Source organism: Gallus gallus, chromosome 12 (genome assembly GCF_016699485.2).
Source record: "Gallus gallus isolate bGalGal1 chromosome 12, bGalGal1.mat.broiler.GRCg7b, whole genome shotgun sequence".
NCBI lineage: Eukaryota > Metazoa > Chordata > Aves > Galliformes > Phasianidae > Gallus > Gallus gallus.
Genome location: NC_052543.1, coordinates 18,251,054 through 18,267,417, shown reverse-complemented (window position 1 = coordinate 18,267,417; position 16,364 = coordinate 18,251,054). Strand labels below are relative to the sequence as shown.

Genomic DNA, 16,364 nt, shown 5'->3' with positions numbered 1-16,364 from the left:
CTCCTGTGGTGACACAGGGCAGAGGGACACCTGCTCCCCGGCCTTACTCGAGATCTTTGGGATCCGGATCTGCTCGCTGCTGCTGCCATCGCCGCCGTCGCTGAAGGGCTTTATCTCGATGATATAGTCCTCGTCAAAGGGCAGGGAGAGCTCCACCGAGGTCCTGTTGGTTTCGATCACAGATGCGCTGCTCTGCCTGTTCCACTTGTATAGAACCTGTGGGAGAGTGATGAGGAAGCACAAACAGCAGAAGCACTCACTGCTGTAGGAGCAATGGTCTGACCGCTGCTCTGCTCACACCTCAAGTACCCCAAATGCACCCAGCGACACCCAGACACACAGTCTGGTCACCAAGGTGCTATCCTGACCCCAGCAGCCACTACTGGCCTCCACAGGTAAACCACTTTTTAAATTCCCCTTCTAAGAACTGGAAGTCCTATTAATGAGCACCATAAATTATGGCATAATTCAGAAGATTTCCAGAAAAAAATAAAAAGCTGGGCAGTGTTTTGCTGTGAGCCAGGAAGGTAACCCGTGAGATAGATTCTGCTTTTTTAAGGATATGAGAGTCTCTTTCACCTGTTTCAACTGACTTCTTAATTCGTATTTCACACCAAAAATATGTAGGAATGAGATGGTTTGAACTGCTGGGATTCATCTGGGGCTTCTGACTGAAAGCCCTGAGAAATTCCTTATTTTTGATTATTCAACAGAGTGCACCAAAGATACTTAGAAGTGAGGGCAGACATGAGAGCTGGCACAAGCGTCTGAGTTTGATCCTGCCAAAATGTGGGCTGTGAACAGAACAAGAAGTGTGCCCAGGTCCTTCACTGCTTCCAGCTCTGGTGGAAATGCTCACATAGTCTGGCCCTGCAGGCACCGGCTGGCATCCGCTCACTGATCTTTTCTTTGGGCCAAATTAAACCCTTGTGGAAGGTGATGGAGCTGAATTCTTCCCAAGATTTCTCTCTGGTTAAATTAAACCCTATTAAAACTGCTACTAATGAGGATTCTCTTTCTTTTCTTTTGGCTTTGCATTCTGAAGAAAATAGAGCTATTAAAAAAGCATTTTATTTATCTGCAATTAAGGAGCTGGCTACAGCCTCTGGAAGGTTTCCACCCAAAGTCCTACTGTAAACCCCAAGCTCAATATAGGATAGCAAACATTTCCATTAAAACCCAGTGCAAGAGTATGGGGACAGCCAAGGCTCCATCAGGACTCCCAGCGGGTCCCATTGGAGGCTGTGCATGGTCACAGTCCCACTGCCTGTGCTGGCAAACACTCACTTTGTAGCCCCGCACTTCTGACTCATTATCCAGCGCTTTCACTTGGTCCCAGTTCAGTATGATCTTGGAGTCTGATGAGTTCCATATGATGTTCCCGGGGGGCTGGCTTGGTGCTATGGCAAAACAGAGAAAGCATCCTGTGACTGAGGAGTGCTATCTGCAGTCAGATCCCTCCCTGCACCCTCCTAGTTTGTCCCACCCCAGCCCATGAGCTGATCTGTATCCCTGAGGTCACAGGAGTTGTGACACTGCACTGTCCTCTGGCTGAAAAAGTATGCACTCAGGTGCTCAACATGCCCAAGACCAGAAGAAAAAACCTTCTTGAATGACGAGATAAATACTTAACGTTCCTGCACAGCTGTGATTTCAATTTTGCATGCTCTGCTTACTTAACATGGAGAAGAGCCTTACCAAAAAATGGCTAATCCTTCTGCACAAAGAAAACAGCAAAGAACTATCTCCTAGTTCCTTAGGCTCAATTAACACCAGAGGAACTGGCAGAGACCCCCCCAAGGCAGAGCACTGCCCACTGTCCTGAGCACTCACGCGGCTTCTTTGTTGTCACGTTGACCATGGCGCTGGACGGACCGGTGCCAGCAGTGTTGTACGCCTTGACTGCCAGGTGATAGAGCGCATTGCCCTGCAAGTTGGTGACTTTGGCAGATGTTTGGTTACCAACTGTCCTGATCTTTCTTGCATTCTCTTCCTTTTCGTCATGTCTCCAACACCTGACCTGCAAGACAAAGTGCGCACTTGAACCCCAGCTACAGGCAGGCAGCACCCTGGTAGTTCCTAGCTCTAACTATGACACTTCTACCCAAAGAAGTTCTCTCTGTCTCATCTGGGTAAGTCTTGCTGTTTTTTCCACTTCAGGAGAGGTGTCAGGGATTAGACATGCTACCTTCTGAACTCAGGGCTGGTATTTCTGATCACTGCTTTTGTCTGAGATGGAAGAAATGACCCTATCTATGGACTTTCCCAATGAGGCATGCTGATGTCAGAGCAGCCTCTCTGGTCATGAGCACACAACGGCTACCCACAGCAAGCTCTGATCTGCATTTCAGCCAGCTATACACAGACAGATGTGTCACTTTTTACCTCGGAAGAAAAGGAATGTCTGCATGCTGAAGGAACAAGAGTAAGGCATTGCTCAGCAGGACTACCAGCTGAGTCCCAGCCTGCTCAGCACAGAGCCCTGGAACCATGCCACAGCTCCCTGCCTTACCTCATAGCCTTGTATCCTTCCTTTGTGTTGATTCTCTCGAGGAGGAGCCCAAGAAATTTCAATGTCTGTGGCAGAAAGGCTCCTGGCGAGGACTGTGATCGGAGCTTTGGTCGGCTCTGGGTAGACAAATTAAAAATAAAATCAGAGTTTTCAATTCTATGTTTAATTAGTCACTAACTTCAAGGGAATTGCATTATTGCATGCGAAAAGAGGCATGCAACAAAAACAAACTTTCCCATTTCAAAACAAAGCCCTGTCAGGCCCGTGCTAGACTGCACTTCCCCTCTGCAAGAGAAATAATAAATGTCATTACTAAGCTCAACCTAGGATACCATGTACAGTAATTAGGACAAGAGGGAACATTTTCTAATCAGTGGACATTAATTCATACTAAATCTCAGCTGAATTCTTTCCAGATTACATATTGCTTTTCCATTAATATCAAAAGATTTCATTACGATTAATGTTATTTTAATGACTATCAAAAGAATTAATCACGTTGCACCATTTATTATAAATCAGAGCAAGGATTAGGAATCAAAGGATGTCGGTGCGGATGCTGAACCCTCTCTGATCCGTGGACGACGGCAAGGCAGGGAGGAGGGGATGGGCTCCTCACACTACCTTCCTCTGCTGAGTACACGACTGTCACAGGACTGAAGGAGCCTTCCCCCTTGTTGTTGTACACCCCCACTTTCACTTCGTAGGGTGAGAAGGGTGGCAGGCTCTCATTGCGAAAGACGTATCTGGAGGCGTCTGGAGAGGCCACGACGGTCTGCATCCAGCTGATGGTGCCAAAGGGGCGGAAGGCCACCACGTAGCCAAAGCCACCTCCATTCTGCAGCTCCTCGGGCACGGTCTGCGGGCAGGCAAAGCATGGAGAGGTGGCAAGTTGAGCAATTGCATTTATTTCCCTCTTGCTTCTTGGTCCTTCCTAAGTCGAGGGTTAGCAGCTGGAAGCTCAAATGGGCCTATGGGCACCCAAAGTTTCAATGTATGACAACATTCTGTAATTATGCTGTAATGATGGGCCACTGTCCTATATGTCATGGGGTTACTTTTGGTGACTATATCACTCTGAAGTCCAAGGCTCAAAAAAAATAAATAAATACCAGGCCATTAGAAAGATGGTCTCTGGATGTTTATGAGAGTAAACTGACTGTTGTGTTGGAATACAAATGATATTTTGTGCAAATTATGAGTCAAAGTCACGGCTGATGTTCTTGTGTTTTTGAAACATATTGGAGTATCTGTAGGAGATGCAGCGAAACTAATTAGTCCAATGGAGGAGGAAATTTAGCACATTGAGCTGTGTGGTAAGGAGAAAAACCCATTTATAGTTTTTTAATAACCTTAAAAATATCTCTGGTGATTCATTCTGCCAGCTTGGTCAGGAATAGTGCTAAGTGGAAGTGTTAGCATGTCTAGTGAAGTTCATTATTAGGAAAAATACGCCAGCTGCATCACATCATAACATGAAAATACGAGCAGACAAATGACTAAAGTTCTAGCCCTGGCTGCCTTAAGGAATATTAAACATTCTTCATCGCTGCATCTCCTCTTGCTGGCTTTCATTAGCAGCAGTAAAAGCCAGCATGAAGTGCATTGTGCTAACTCTTAACCATTTGCTGCCACGTAACACAGCACCAGGGTAAGGGCTGAGGCTCAGGAGGCACCCTTAGTTTGCAGCACTGCATTCATTTTCCTCTTGGTTTGGACTCCACTCACCTCCCATGTAATGACCAGTTCTGACTTGCTCCCACCGCCTCCGCTGACATTGGCTGGGGTGACTTCAGGAACTGCAAAAAAGAAAAGAAAAGAAAAAAAAAAAAAAAGAAGATGCAGAACTGCAGATAGCACTGAAAACACACGTGGGGATTTTGAAACCAGAGGAGTGTGTTGAAACAAACCAGCTACAGGACTCTGCTGGCCTTCCTCTGCTGGGTATCGGAAACATTAGCAAATGACTAATTTGCCACAGCAAACAGCACATTAAAAGTATGTCAATAATAGTATATGAAAAGTATGTCAATTAACTTGTGTATTCAGCCTCTAATTGTTTAGTTTAAACATTTATCTTCCATAAAAAGGGCTTTTACATATTTTCCTATTTCACAGCCTGTTCCATTACAGCCTAACATGGAGCAGAGGAGGCACGTTTCCCATGACAGACACAGATCTCTGTACCACTGCCCTGAGCCTACCGCTGGCTGTGACCCTTTTCAGCCAGACCAAGTGACAGGGACAGCACCCAGGAGCATTACAGCTCTCAAGACTTGTAACACGTCCTTTAAGAGCAGCTAGGGGACAAGATTGAACACCGCTGCCTGCTTCTACTTACGAGCTTCTTCAGTTCTTCTGTTCTCCGAAGGTCTGCTTGGCTCCCCTATCCCAATCAAGTTGGCAGCCACAACTCGAAACTCATACTCGACCCAAGGGTTGAGGCCCACCACAGTGGCTGTGAATGTCTTGCCGTCGATCACCTCTGGAACTGGAGACAGACACAGGTCAGGGGTGCATATAAAACCACTAGAAGTACTAAAAAGGGCTGAGAAAAGATCCTGTTGGATACCCTCAGCAGTGAGGGATTAACACAGATACAACGTAAATGAGGATTGTCAAACGTTTTCTCATTTTTAATGTCTTATTAATTGCTAAAGTCAGAGCGTTAAAACACTGTGCTTTTAGCACAGAAATTCCTGCTATTAAAAAGTTTCTCATAAATGGCCGCTTTCTGAAAACAATGTGTCAAGACAACAGGCTTACAGGTTGTTCTTTTTCTCCTTTCAGACTTCACTGTTCCCTCTGTTTAATGGTTACTGGAATGGAATTAACCTCTGGTGGAATGAGCAATTACATCATGAGATTTTTCCTTCTATCAGGAAAATAATTCTACGTAAAGATAGGCCAGATGACATGGGCTGTCCCTGAGGGATGTCTTTATAGACCACAATTACTGCTGTATATCTCCAGCGTGGCAACAAAAGATAGGAATTCATTCTGTTTTCCCTGAAACATTCATGAGAAAAATGGATGAGTAACAGCACTGACTGGAACCTAAATCTTTGGGTTGCCAGACTTGAAACCAGTTAAGAAGAGCAGTGTCCTGCAGCCAGTGAAATCACACTGAGAGCAGAACTGTGGCTCAGCAGTTCCCGATGGGCTCCTTCTCCAGCAGCACAGCTCGGTGGGTCGGCACAGCCCTTACCTGTGCTCACAGCCTGCCAGCCCACCGAGAAGGGCGTCCGGGCCTGCACCACATACATGGTGATGGGGCTGTGGTTGTCTGCTCCCGGCCTCCAGGACAGCTGGGCCGTGGTGTCGGTGATCTCATCGATCGTCACGTCCTCGGGTGGGCCCGGGGGACCTGTTAGAAACATTGCAGGAAGGACTGCTTGAAGTTGGGTGCTGACTGTGGTCTTCCTGCCCTGCAGGACGCCTCTATCAGAGAAATGGCCTCTCTCTTGCATCACACTGCCATGTCCATCAGTAGTGGTACCTCTCTCCAAAGTGCTGCTTCACAGCGATCTCTCCTCTTCACTCTTCCAGTTTGGTCTAAAATTATTCTCAAATGATATTAAGACCAGAAAATGCTCAAATATCTAAAATGCCCTGCAATTTCCAGTGCCCTGTCATTATAATGAAACTTTTAGCAGGTATAACCAGATTTAATTTCTAAGAAATTCAAGTTCTGTTATTTTGCTTGGCTAGGGGGAAATCAATCACACAGTGCAGCCTTGTTCAACTCCTCCAGTCCTTCCACCCCAGTGAAATTTCATTGCATCCTTCACAATTTACTCCTCCTGCTTGGCCAGTATTGACAAAACCCATCTTCTTGTCTTGGAATAATGACTGTTACTCCCAGCATTTCCAAATATACTGCTTAGCAGCATGCATGACGGCAGATTAATTCACAGATGTTCATGCAGGTGCTATCTCAAGGTCAACAGAGGGGAGAGAGTCTCTGGTACCTCCACACAGTGACCAGAGGAGACAAGAAGGAATGAGCAGCTGCACCTTGACTCAAGCAGATGAGATAACCAGTTTAGTACTGGGTGATCTTTCAGCAAGAGTACAAATCCCCCAAATGCACAGCACTGCCGAAACCAGGCATGGGTTTAACAGCCTTTCCCTAGGGCTGCATCACGGTATCTTGACACAGCTCAACTGACTAGGTACTTATAAAAACTTAGAACATCTATTATGGAAGCTCTATTTATGCAATACCTACTCGCTCCCCCTGCAGTCTCACAGCCCAGGGATATTTCCCAATGTCATACAGTCAGTGGCACAGTGCAGCACACCTCCTGGTGCAGCCATAAGACCACCAGAGACATCCCTGCTGCTGCTTGGAGGGAAGGACGAGTGGTATTTCTGCTGTCACTAGCAGCCACCTTCCTGTGAGAGTTTCATGTTCTTCCTGTTAGTTTGCAGAGCCAATGCTAAGGAAATTACCTAATTGAGGTTCTCACACCAGGCTGTTTTGAAATGTGTGTACAAAAAGAATAACCAAAACTGTGTGTTCTGACTGCTACATGATGTGGCCATAAACCTTACATTAGTAGATGAAAAGAGACATTCAGAAAAAAAAACAAAGCAAAACGGGTGGCCCAGCTTTTGTAAAGAGAGAATTTCTCACTTCTTTTTCATGTGCTCCTACTTGTGTTGAGCTGCCTGAGATTTTTTGCTACATGGAAGACTTGGAAACTATAATTCCACAGATTGGTTGAGGTTGGAATGGACCTCTGGATCCACATAGTGCATCCCTTGTTCAAGCAGGGACAGCCAGAGCAGGGTGCTTATAAAACTTATCTTAAACTTTTGGGCAGGGAAGACAAATTCAAAGTTGGGATGGAGGAAAACAGGGCAGGACTCAGCTTCATGCTTCTCAAAGCTCACAAGCAGGAAAAATGTATAATGTTTTTTTGTAAAGATTCAAACTCAGGTTAATTAATTGCATCTCCATTAAAGTCATATTTAACATCATCTATGCATGGTAACAAATAGAACCTGACGAACCGGTGGGGTTACCAAATCATGCTTATTCTAGAAAAGGAACAACTGTAAAGGAATGCAGTGAAGAAGCTGGAGATGATTTCTGCTGCTGAGTTCAACAAATAAATGTGCTCAGCTGGTGCAAGTTTTGCATTCATGACACGAATGTGTACTAGTGTGTTTCTCTGTGCTGTGTGTCTGTTGTATGAGTACGCATATATGAAAGCACCTTTATATATGTTGCTTGAAAATGTACTGTGAACCACAGCTTGTACTTCCAGCTTATTTCTTAGATTAATTACAAGATGCTGTGATCCTAATGAATGCCTCTGAGCCCAGGAATTGTCTTAGCAGCAGCAGAAGATAAGAAAGAAAAGAAATTTTACAACAGCAACAGTAACAAAATTCAAATACCTCTTACAATCAGGTCTGCAGCAGCAGATAGCTTGTCCACACTTGTTTGTACCATGCAGACGTATTTCCCAGCATGCTTCAGCTGGATGCTTCTGATCATCAAATCACCAGCTGAATCCTGCTGATAAAGTAGAGAAAAGTGGTTACAATTACTTTTTAATGAGCGCTAAACATCATTATCACATGAAGGACACTGTGACTAATGGATTTATTTTACACTGGCTGATGAAAACATTCGTAATGCAAGCCGTGGCCTATTAAAATTATGTGAGTCTGCCTTGAAGATAAGAGTGGGAGCACTTCTACAATTATGGGTTCTGCAAGGGGCAGGGGAGCCAGGTTTGGGTCCATTAAGCAGTCTCCCCATGAAAACAAAGTGACAGCCTTTGCAGGTTTGCCTCGATTCTTCCTTCAACTCTCTGGACATCTAATTTATAGCCTCTTCGCCATTCAGATGCCTAAGTTGTGTCAACATCTATTTTGTAAGTGCAAACCAGACCAAATTATGAGACATCTGCAAGAGCAGCCTGGTGTTATGGCCAGCATTTTGATTGCCTGGCGTTTCTGTACTAAAGATCATGAGAACAGCACTCTCCTAGGAAATCTTGCATCACCTAACAGCGGTAATTTGTTTTCCAAACGCCAAATGCATGTCTGATTAACTGTTGAATAGAACTAATTATGTTTCTGTATGTATAGGAAGCTCTGAACTCTTTCTAAATTCTTCTCCAGACACAAAGCATTCAGTACATTAGAAATCTCAGGGTAACCTTGTGATTGTGGCTTTCAGACCGAAGAATATTAATACAGTTCGTAATTTTAGCTTTGCAGCCCAATCAAGCACAGTCACAGGGAAGAGCTGTCACTGCTGCTGTGCACCCTAGGCAGAAATCTTTACATGCATCTTATAATGATTTTTTTTTAAGGGATAACAGCGAAGCTTATAAATTGCATTTCCTTTTATTTTCAGCATCAAATGTCACTCCTGACAAACGCAAAGATAGACAGCTCGTCTGCCCAGAACCTGGCATGGTGTGGGACTTTGTAAAGCCTCCCTTGGGGTAACATGCAACGCTCCCTTCTCATCTGTCCTCTACCTCTGCTGAAAATGTATTACAGTTTTCTTCTTCTTGTGCTCCTTCTTTTTGTCACACCTTACTCTTCCAGCTATCAGGCTCCGTGTGTATGATACTTAAACCTCGAACAATTCAAAACATTACAAAAGTTTGCAGTGTTAGTGGGTACAGCCTGGATTTTCTATAAACAAACAAGTAACAGAACCCAAAGACACCAATGCGTCATCGCCAGGACGTGCACACAGATAACACTGAGAAGAAATGTCACCTCCAATGGTCAGTGACATCTGTAGCACAGTGAAGATCCTTTTGCGTAGAGGAAAAATACTTCCTCTAAGCATGTGGTCACAGGAGAAAGATACGGTCATGTAAATGAGCCAACCCCAGTTTCTGTATAAATACAAAGTTCTATGGCTGTTAACATTTTGATTTTTTTTTTTTCTTTTTAGACTATTACGGACTTCTTCCCAGTGGGAAAAGTGAAATGGTAGTTTTTTGCAAGGAGAAAAATGCATTGTAGGTCTTCTGACATACAGTTCGCTACAGTGGTAAACCACCATTCATGCCATCAGACTCAGGGCATGTCATTAAGTAATTATAACAATCCTGCATCAACTGTAGCCAAGCAGTGTACTGTCAGTGCCTATTTTCTCAGTCTGTGAGACAAAAGAATTTCTCCTAGTGTCAGCTTAGTCAAAAATATTTCTCCTGTTGGCACTGCGTTACCTGCAGTTATTTCTGCGACTGCTGATGCAAGAGGAACCCTCTGGGGAGATTGCTTTAGAATTGATACTTACCCCTCCGACTCTTTCAAAGTGATCCCCATCTTTTTCAAAGTCTATCAGATGTCCATTGAATGACCAGGTAAAAACGATGTCGAGCGAGTGATCATGGGACACCTGGCAAGGCAAGACGATACTTTCCCCAACAGTGACATCCATGCTGAAAGGTGACACCATAACCCGTGTTGGATCTACACATGAAGAAAACGGGGAAAAAATATTAATTCTTTCTTGAATTGAGATAGATGTGGAGCTGAATCCACATCTCCATGCAATCCAACCCAACCTCTATCCAATCTTCACGCAATATACCACAATTACAGCATTGACACCGGAGTTTGAAGAAGTTGCAGTGGTCACTCCAGAAGTTCCTTAAAGCAATATCTGAACTACTACATCTTTGATTTTATCTATGATTTACCTTTCACTTTTTAAAATGTATCTATTTTTCTCATTGAGGAGAACCCGCACAAAGAAAAAGTATAAACAAGTGATATCAACTGGACCCTCCATAAGATGCAAACTGAAATTGTGCTCCAACAAACCAAGCAGAGGGGTTTTGGGTGAAATGTAGGTCCTGTGTGTCATGCCCAGCTGATGTGAGCAGTTAATAGGTCAAACCGACTCCTCTTTTAGGATCTCAGTGGTCATAAACAAGAAGTCACTGACCTGATGACCGAGAACAGAGCAAATAGTTTGGGGAGAGGTAGCAGAAGAAAGGTGAGAATTGGTCATTTTCTGAAAGATGATATTGACAGAGCAAAGTCAAAAGACTGCAGGTGTCTGTGATGTGGGAAGTTCGGTCTGTTATATACCATCTCCATCCTGGGCTTTGGAACCAATCCCTTATTCACAGTTAAGAGTTCACCACTGTTTACTTGTCTGTTTTTAACTTTGGCCGTGCAGTGCAAACAAAATGGTGCCATAGAAAGATGAGCCACAACACATTATGCAGCCTTCAGCCCCTCATCTGTGTCCATGAATTCCCTCTGCCTCTAAAGTTAACATTTGTCTTTCATTTCTGTTGACAAAAATGCTGTAATTTTTTTCTACAAGGCCTCAGAGGCAATGAAAAGGAGAAAAAATATTGCTTAACAATGAGACCAAAAGTCTGAAAATGTTATACAGACAGATATTTTTGCTTATTCCAAAAATCTATTCTGCACAGCTGTCATGCTAAAATAATACGGGCATTATTCATTCTCCAGTATATGAAATCAAAATCTTAACTACTTCACCCAGGGACACCTGGACAACTGCTTAATTCTCTGCTAAAATAGTAAGGGTACTGCAAAAATACACGTGCTAGGCAGAACTTTTCACTTCTAAAGTCTACAGAATTAGTGAAGAAAGATTTCACCGCCAACTCAAAGGGAGCCTTCAGATCAATATTTAAAATGTTTATGAAGGACATGATTCTGAGATGCAATGAGTGCCTCCCACACTGCCCTGAGCGCTCCTACACGCACCCCACAAAGCACCACACACGGCGGTGCTCAACAAGAATCAGCAGTGAGGTTCTGCTGTGGATAGCCCTCGTCTCTCTGGAATTTTCTACAAGAAGCAAGAAGTCCACACTGTAGATTTGATTCTTCCTGCTGAAATACACAGAGTTTATAAAAATACAAAGAATGAAACGTGGGTGTTTGCTAATGACCTGTTTCCCAGAGCAGCTTAGCATAGCTCCTGTGGAAGCTGCAGGGGATGCAAGTGCCCAGTGCCTTTGAAAATCAGGCCCCCAGGTTTCAATCCAATCATGTCAAGAAGCATTGTGATCTTAGAATTGAGCATAGCAGGTTAGAGGAGCAGCTGATAAGGCACAATGACAAATGACATGCAGCACAGGCTCTGACTCCAGCTATGCTTGGCATCCATGGGAGCCCCCTGCATCGTCCTCTGCAAACCACCCCAAGGAGAATGCTTACCAACCCCTTCTCAAGGACTGGAAAAGCTGAAAAACAAAACCACCCCCTCGTCTTGGAATAACCTGAATAGAGCAGCAAATGGAAAATGTTATTCAGAAGCCAACTCAGGGCAGCCCAGTATAGGCACACCTCTGTGGTACGTAGCCAAGCAACAACTAAAATTATTAGGTTTGCATTCTCAAAATCTGCAACATCAGACTCCTTTTAAATTACAGTGAGTGCTTTATCAATACCAACATTATGCTGTCAGTCTCTGTCTGAGGGACAGTGGGCCCCTACCAAAAGAAGCAGCAGCAGTCACCTCCCCCAAAACCATCCCAGCAAGGAGAAAAGGGAGCGTGACTGCTCTGAGCCAGTGCTGTGACGGCTCATCCAACATTACCACTGAGTTTTTGAAGAAGAAATAAGGGAATGCTGAACGCCAAAGGGAGTGCTCCCAGGGGATGAAAAGCTCCTCACCATCAGGGTGCAGAATAACCTGGCTTTCAGCCCAGCTTGGCTGTGCTGTGCACCCCAGGCTCAGGGTGCAGTGTGCCCCCTGCGGGGCTCTGGCTCTAGGTGTCACTGATGGCTCAGGGAAGCAGGGCAGCTCCCTGCTGCCTCCTTGCACATCAGCGCTTTCTCCAATGCAGTTTCTGTGTTTACTGTGGGAAGAAACACGTGCTATTCTTTCTACACACAATTTTCCTTGCCTGCCAACAAGCAGACCCTCAGCAGAGCAGATCTGTGCCAGGACAGCTCTGCAGCACCTGAGCATGCAGGGATCACTGCAGCTCTCCTTACCCACCTGTGTCCTGAATGGCATCCCTTGGTGTTACTGCTGCAGTGCAGTGAGAACTCACTGTATTTCTGACTCATTTAATGCATTTGGGGGTTTGGAACTACATGATCTTTAAGATCCATTCCAATCCAAGCCATTCTATGATTTGGCTTACAGCAGCAGAGATCTTCACAAAGTTTTGCTCGCTTTCAGTTTGGAAGAAGATACGGAGCTGAGAAGCATTTCCCATTTTCAGTTGCTGTGTTTGGATCTCTTGCACCCTGATAACAGGGAGCTGCCATGGACTGCGCTCTGTGCCCCATCCAGGGATGCTGTGCTGCATCCTCACTGCAGACCCGTGGGCTGTGTGCACACTGGGGGCTGGAGCAGCAGTTCCCCAGCCTGAAGGGAAGTCTTTTCACCCCGGTTTCCTATTGATTGATACTTGTGTGTTCCATTAGGAGGGATTACTTGTTTAGGATAAACAGCTTTGCACGGCTGTGCTTGCTTGTTGTAGCTCATGCAGTGCTGTGTTGTATCGTATTGATCTGGAGGACACAACACAGTGGGACACCATCCACAGAGCCATGACATCAATGGCATACAGTGAGGCAGAGGCTGGCACTCACAGATAAAGCTTACTTCTTTGTTTTTAAAAAACAACAACCACCCAACAAGTTAGTCTAGAGCACACAAGTAGCTCCGAATGACACAAGAGGACAAGGGCAGAACGAGAAGCAGCCCCATGTGTGTGGTACCAAGCAGCAAGATTTCCATGGGATGGGGGGGTTTCTACCTACAGGAAGGTGGACCTGTTCACATTCCTCAGCTCTTGGCATCCAGTTTCCAAGTATGCTCACTTCCAGTGTGGGTCAGCTGTGGTGGCTTGTGCTTGGCTCTGCAGGGATGGGATTCAGTGACATCAGTAACTGCAGCACGGCTCATCTGCAGGTATCGAAGCACTCAGCAAACAGTGAGGTTGGCTCGGGATGGAGGGCACACAGCACTTCACTATGGCAAAAGACTGAACTGTCACACACTCCTGTTACTGGCATCTCAGAGACGAATCCAAAGAAGAAATAATGTCAGCATTTCCAGCGTGGTTTCTGTATAATTACCACCTAAATGCTTATTTGGACTTCTGGATTAGCATAGAGGAGGAGGTCAAAAGAGACAGAAGAGAAGGAAATACTCAGCTTTTTGACTTATTTATCTATGGCAAAAAAACTGAAGGCATCGGAATTCATCCCCAAACTTAACAGTGCCTATTGAGACAAAGTGCTGTACACACTGATGGCTCTGGAAGGGAGATGGGCATAAATCAGAACTTTTCCTTTCTTTGGCAGAAAGTAAAAACTGCAGTGGCTGCTTATGGACAGAAGGAGCATGATTTGGATCTTTAAGGGGGGAAAAAAAGAGCAGTTTTTGCTGACAGCTATGTACGTTTTCTCCAGGCACATGAGCAGTACCCCAGGCTGGGTGGGAGGGCACTGCACAGACCACAGCCATGCCAGCACTCAGGGCTGTGCTAGCAGTGTGCCAGAGCACCTGGGAGCTGCCTAATGAAAGCCAGCATGGATGACAGGGTAATTCCAGGTTCAAGCATGAATACTGAAGTGCAAGAGTTTATGTTCCATCACCAGGTGCTCCAAACAAGCAGCTAAGGCAAAGGGAAGCGATGCCAAGCTCAGGGCTGCACCCAGTGCTGCAGAAAATGGACAGAATGCTGCTTTTTTCAGGGCTGAATTTCCATCCACGCTGCTGATATTCCTCACATGGACCCAAAACTACAAGTAGTACTTGCAAGTTTGATTAACCTTCTAATTACCTGTTCGTCTTAAACAGCCATTAATGTTACAAGCCCACCTATATTTTGTACTTAAATCTGCATTAGCGAAATCTGCATAAACCATTTCAGATTTCACACACAAGATTTTAAAACAGGTTTTTTTTTAGACAAACTATAACATGTATGGGACTCGTTCTTTCTCTTTATGGAAGATCTGCATGTTGTTGTTTTCCTTTTTATTTTATCAGAGGGAGTTAATAAATGCATTTCAGGTCAATGCCCTCTATTTGCAATGACATTTTACATTATCATATTGATTTTAGGGCAAATCATGTCTAGAGATAATAAAAATCAATCCTGGAGGTAGAAACATCTGTTTCCAATGAGCAACTAAAGAATCAAAGTCCAATAAATAAGTGTTCAAATGTACTCCAATGTTTCTTTCTCTCCCATTTGTGACTGAAATGTTTCTCCAAGAGCATGAAGTCCACAGCACCGCAGACCTGACAACTGGCTCAGCTTATGGGAGCTCTTAGTGCTCTGTGCATCACCAGACCCTGTGAAAAATGCTGAAGACAGGAAAACATGACCCCAGACTAAAGGGAGTAATGACTGGTGAATAACTGAAAATGTAGTATGATTAGCATGGCAAACTACAGCTATCTTAGTAGACTGTTTAAGTACTTTATGGGGCATGGCCAAAATTGATGTGAGAAAGAAAAGAGGAAAACCAAAGCAAATATAACACGTTCTACCTTACAGCATCACAGAGATGATGTCTATGAGCCACTATACCTAGTATAGAGCTAGTACAGGCTTTCAGGAATAGCATGTGGCTCCTTCTCACACTGAAATAACTTTTGTGTTCCATACCAGCTGCCACGTGTGTTCTCCCAAAATAAGTAACTGGTTTATAAGGCACATCTCTTAGCAGAAACTGCTGCAGCACGTACCGTGTTCTTGAGTCTGTACTGCAGTGGTTGAGTGTAATAAAATGGCACCTTATTACAAGTGAAAGGGACACGCTCAGCTTAGAAAAGGGACCTGGGACTGCAGTAGTGTTTTCATTTTTAGAAATATCTGGTTAGTGGTCTGGATCTTCCCCTGCCATCAGGTAGCACTGCTATTTGGCTCCCAAGGCAATGACACACAGCCGCGTACTTAACAGGAATTAAGGAATGGAGGGGTGACCTTTCCTGGAAGACTGCTTCAGCAATAGCTCAGTTTAGCTGGGTGTTTATGATGTGCTAAAACTGCTTTCCTGAAAGAGGATCTTGGTCTTTCAACTCATTTGGCTTAAAACTTTCCATAGGAGAACTACAGCAGTGGGACGTCCATGCTGTTGCTTTCAGATAGGTGCTTCAGCACGTTGCGTGAGCCCCTTTCTCTTGGAAATGCTCTTTGCTTTGGTATGGGCAAGGTTTGTTTTAAGAGAAGAGTTTAAACGTTGCTCCTTGCAACCTGCCCATCCATGTCCTTAAGCCTCACGTTTGAGATCGCCTTCTTGGCTTCATTCAGAGCTCAACTGCAGCTCAGGTCCAAATTATTAATTTATTTCTTAAACTGATGCTGAAAAAGAGCTTCCCACAGATTGAAAACTGTCTGAACTGATGCAAGTCTCCCTCCAAGGAATTAATGCCTCCCACCTTGCAGACAGGGACCTGGCAGTCAATCAGCGGATTGCATTTCTGCATACTCAAATACACATCCTTTGTGTGGCTGAATAATAAATGAAGGTTAATTTAAATCTGAAAACACATTAAGAATGGAATTGCATCAAAGGATACTGGGGAGGGATGTACCATTACAGCAAATTCAAAGACAAAATATATGAAAATATATCCACTCCACTGAGAATACAAAGAGCGTTACTTAAATAACAAGAGGGCACAATACTTCATTTTAACCTCCATTTTAGCAGTGCAATGCAATCTTACCAAATCAAGCTCTCTCCATACAATTGTGAGAAAGAAAATCATATCTAATGGGGTCTGGAAATGACAGTCAAATCTGTCACTCACAGAAATTCATCCTTGCTCCTTATGGCAGTGTGCAACAGTGTCTGATTACGCTACAAAACCCAAACATACCTTCTGTCTCTCTTTGCATTT

General features: G+C 44.4%; 1 protein-coding gene across 3 annotated transcripts in view; it reads right to left on the bottom strand.

Annotated features, from left to right (window-relative positions):
• Positions 1-16,364, bottom strand: part of CNTN4 (contactin 4) — a 258,279-nt gene that overhangs the window by 2,568 nt on the left and 239,347 nt on the right. For 2 of the 3 annotated variants that reach the window (XM_046900033.1, XM_414435.8), the window contains exons 14-23: positions 9,795-9,970; positions 7,922-8,042; positions 5,721-5,879; positions 4,854-5,003; positions 4,241-4,311; positions 3,137-3,371; positions 2,513-2,628; positions 1,834-2,020; positions 1,288-1,400; positions 48-216 (exon numbers count right to left, since the gene is read on the bottom strand). In XM_046900033.1, coding sequence (XP_046755989.1) covers positions 48-216; positions 1,288-1,400; positions 1,834-2,020; positions 2,513-2,628; positions 3,137-3,371; positions 4,241-4,311; positions 4,854-5,003; positions 5,721-5,879; positions 7,922-8,042; positions 9,795-9,970 — 1,497 coding nt within the window. The remainder of the gene's footprint in view (positions 1-47; positions 217-1,287; positions 1,401-1,833; positions 2,021-2,512; positions 2,629-3,136; positions 3,372-4,240; positions 4,312-4,853; positions 5,004-5,720; positions 5,880-7,921; positions 8,043-9,794; positions 9,971-16,364) is intronic. The other variant, XM_025154515.3, reaches the window with a different exon arrangement.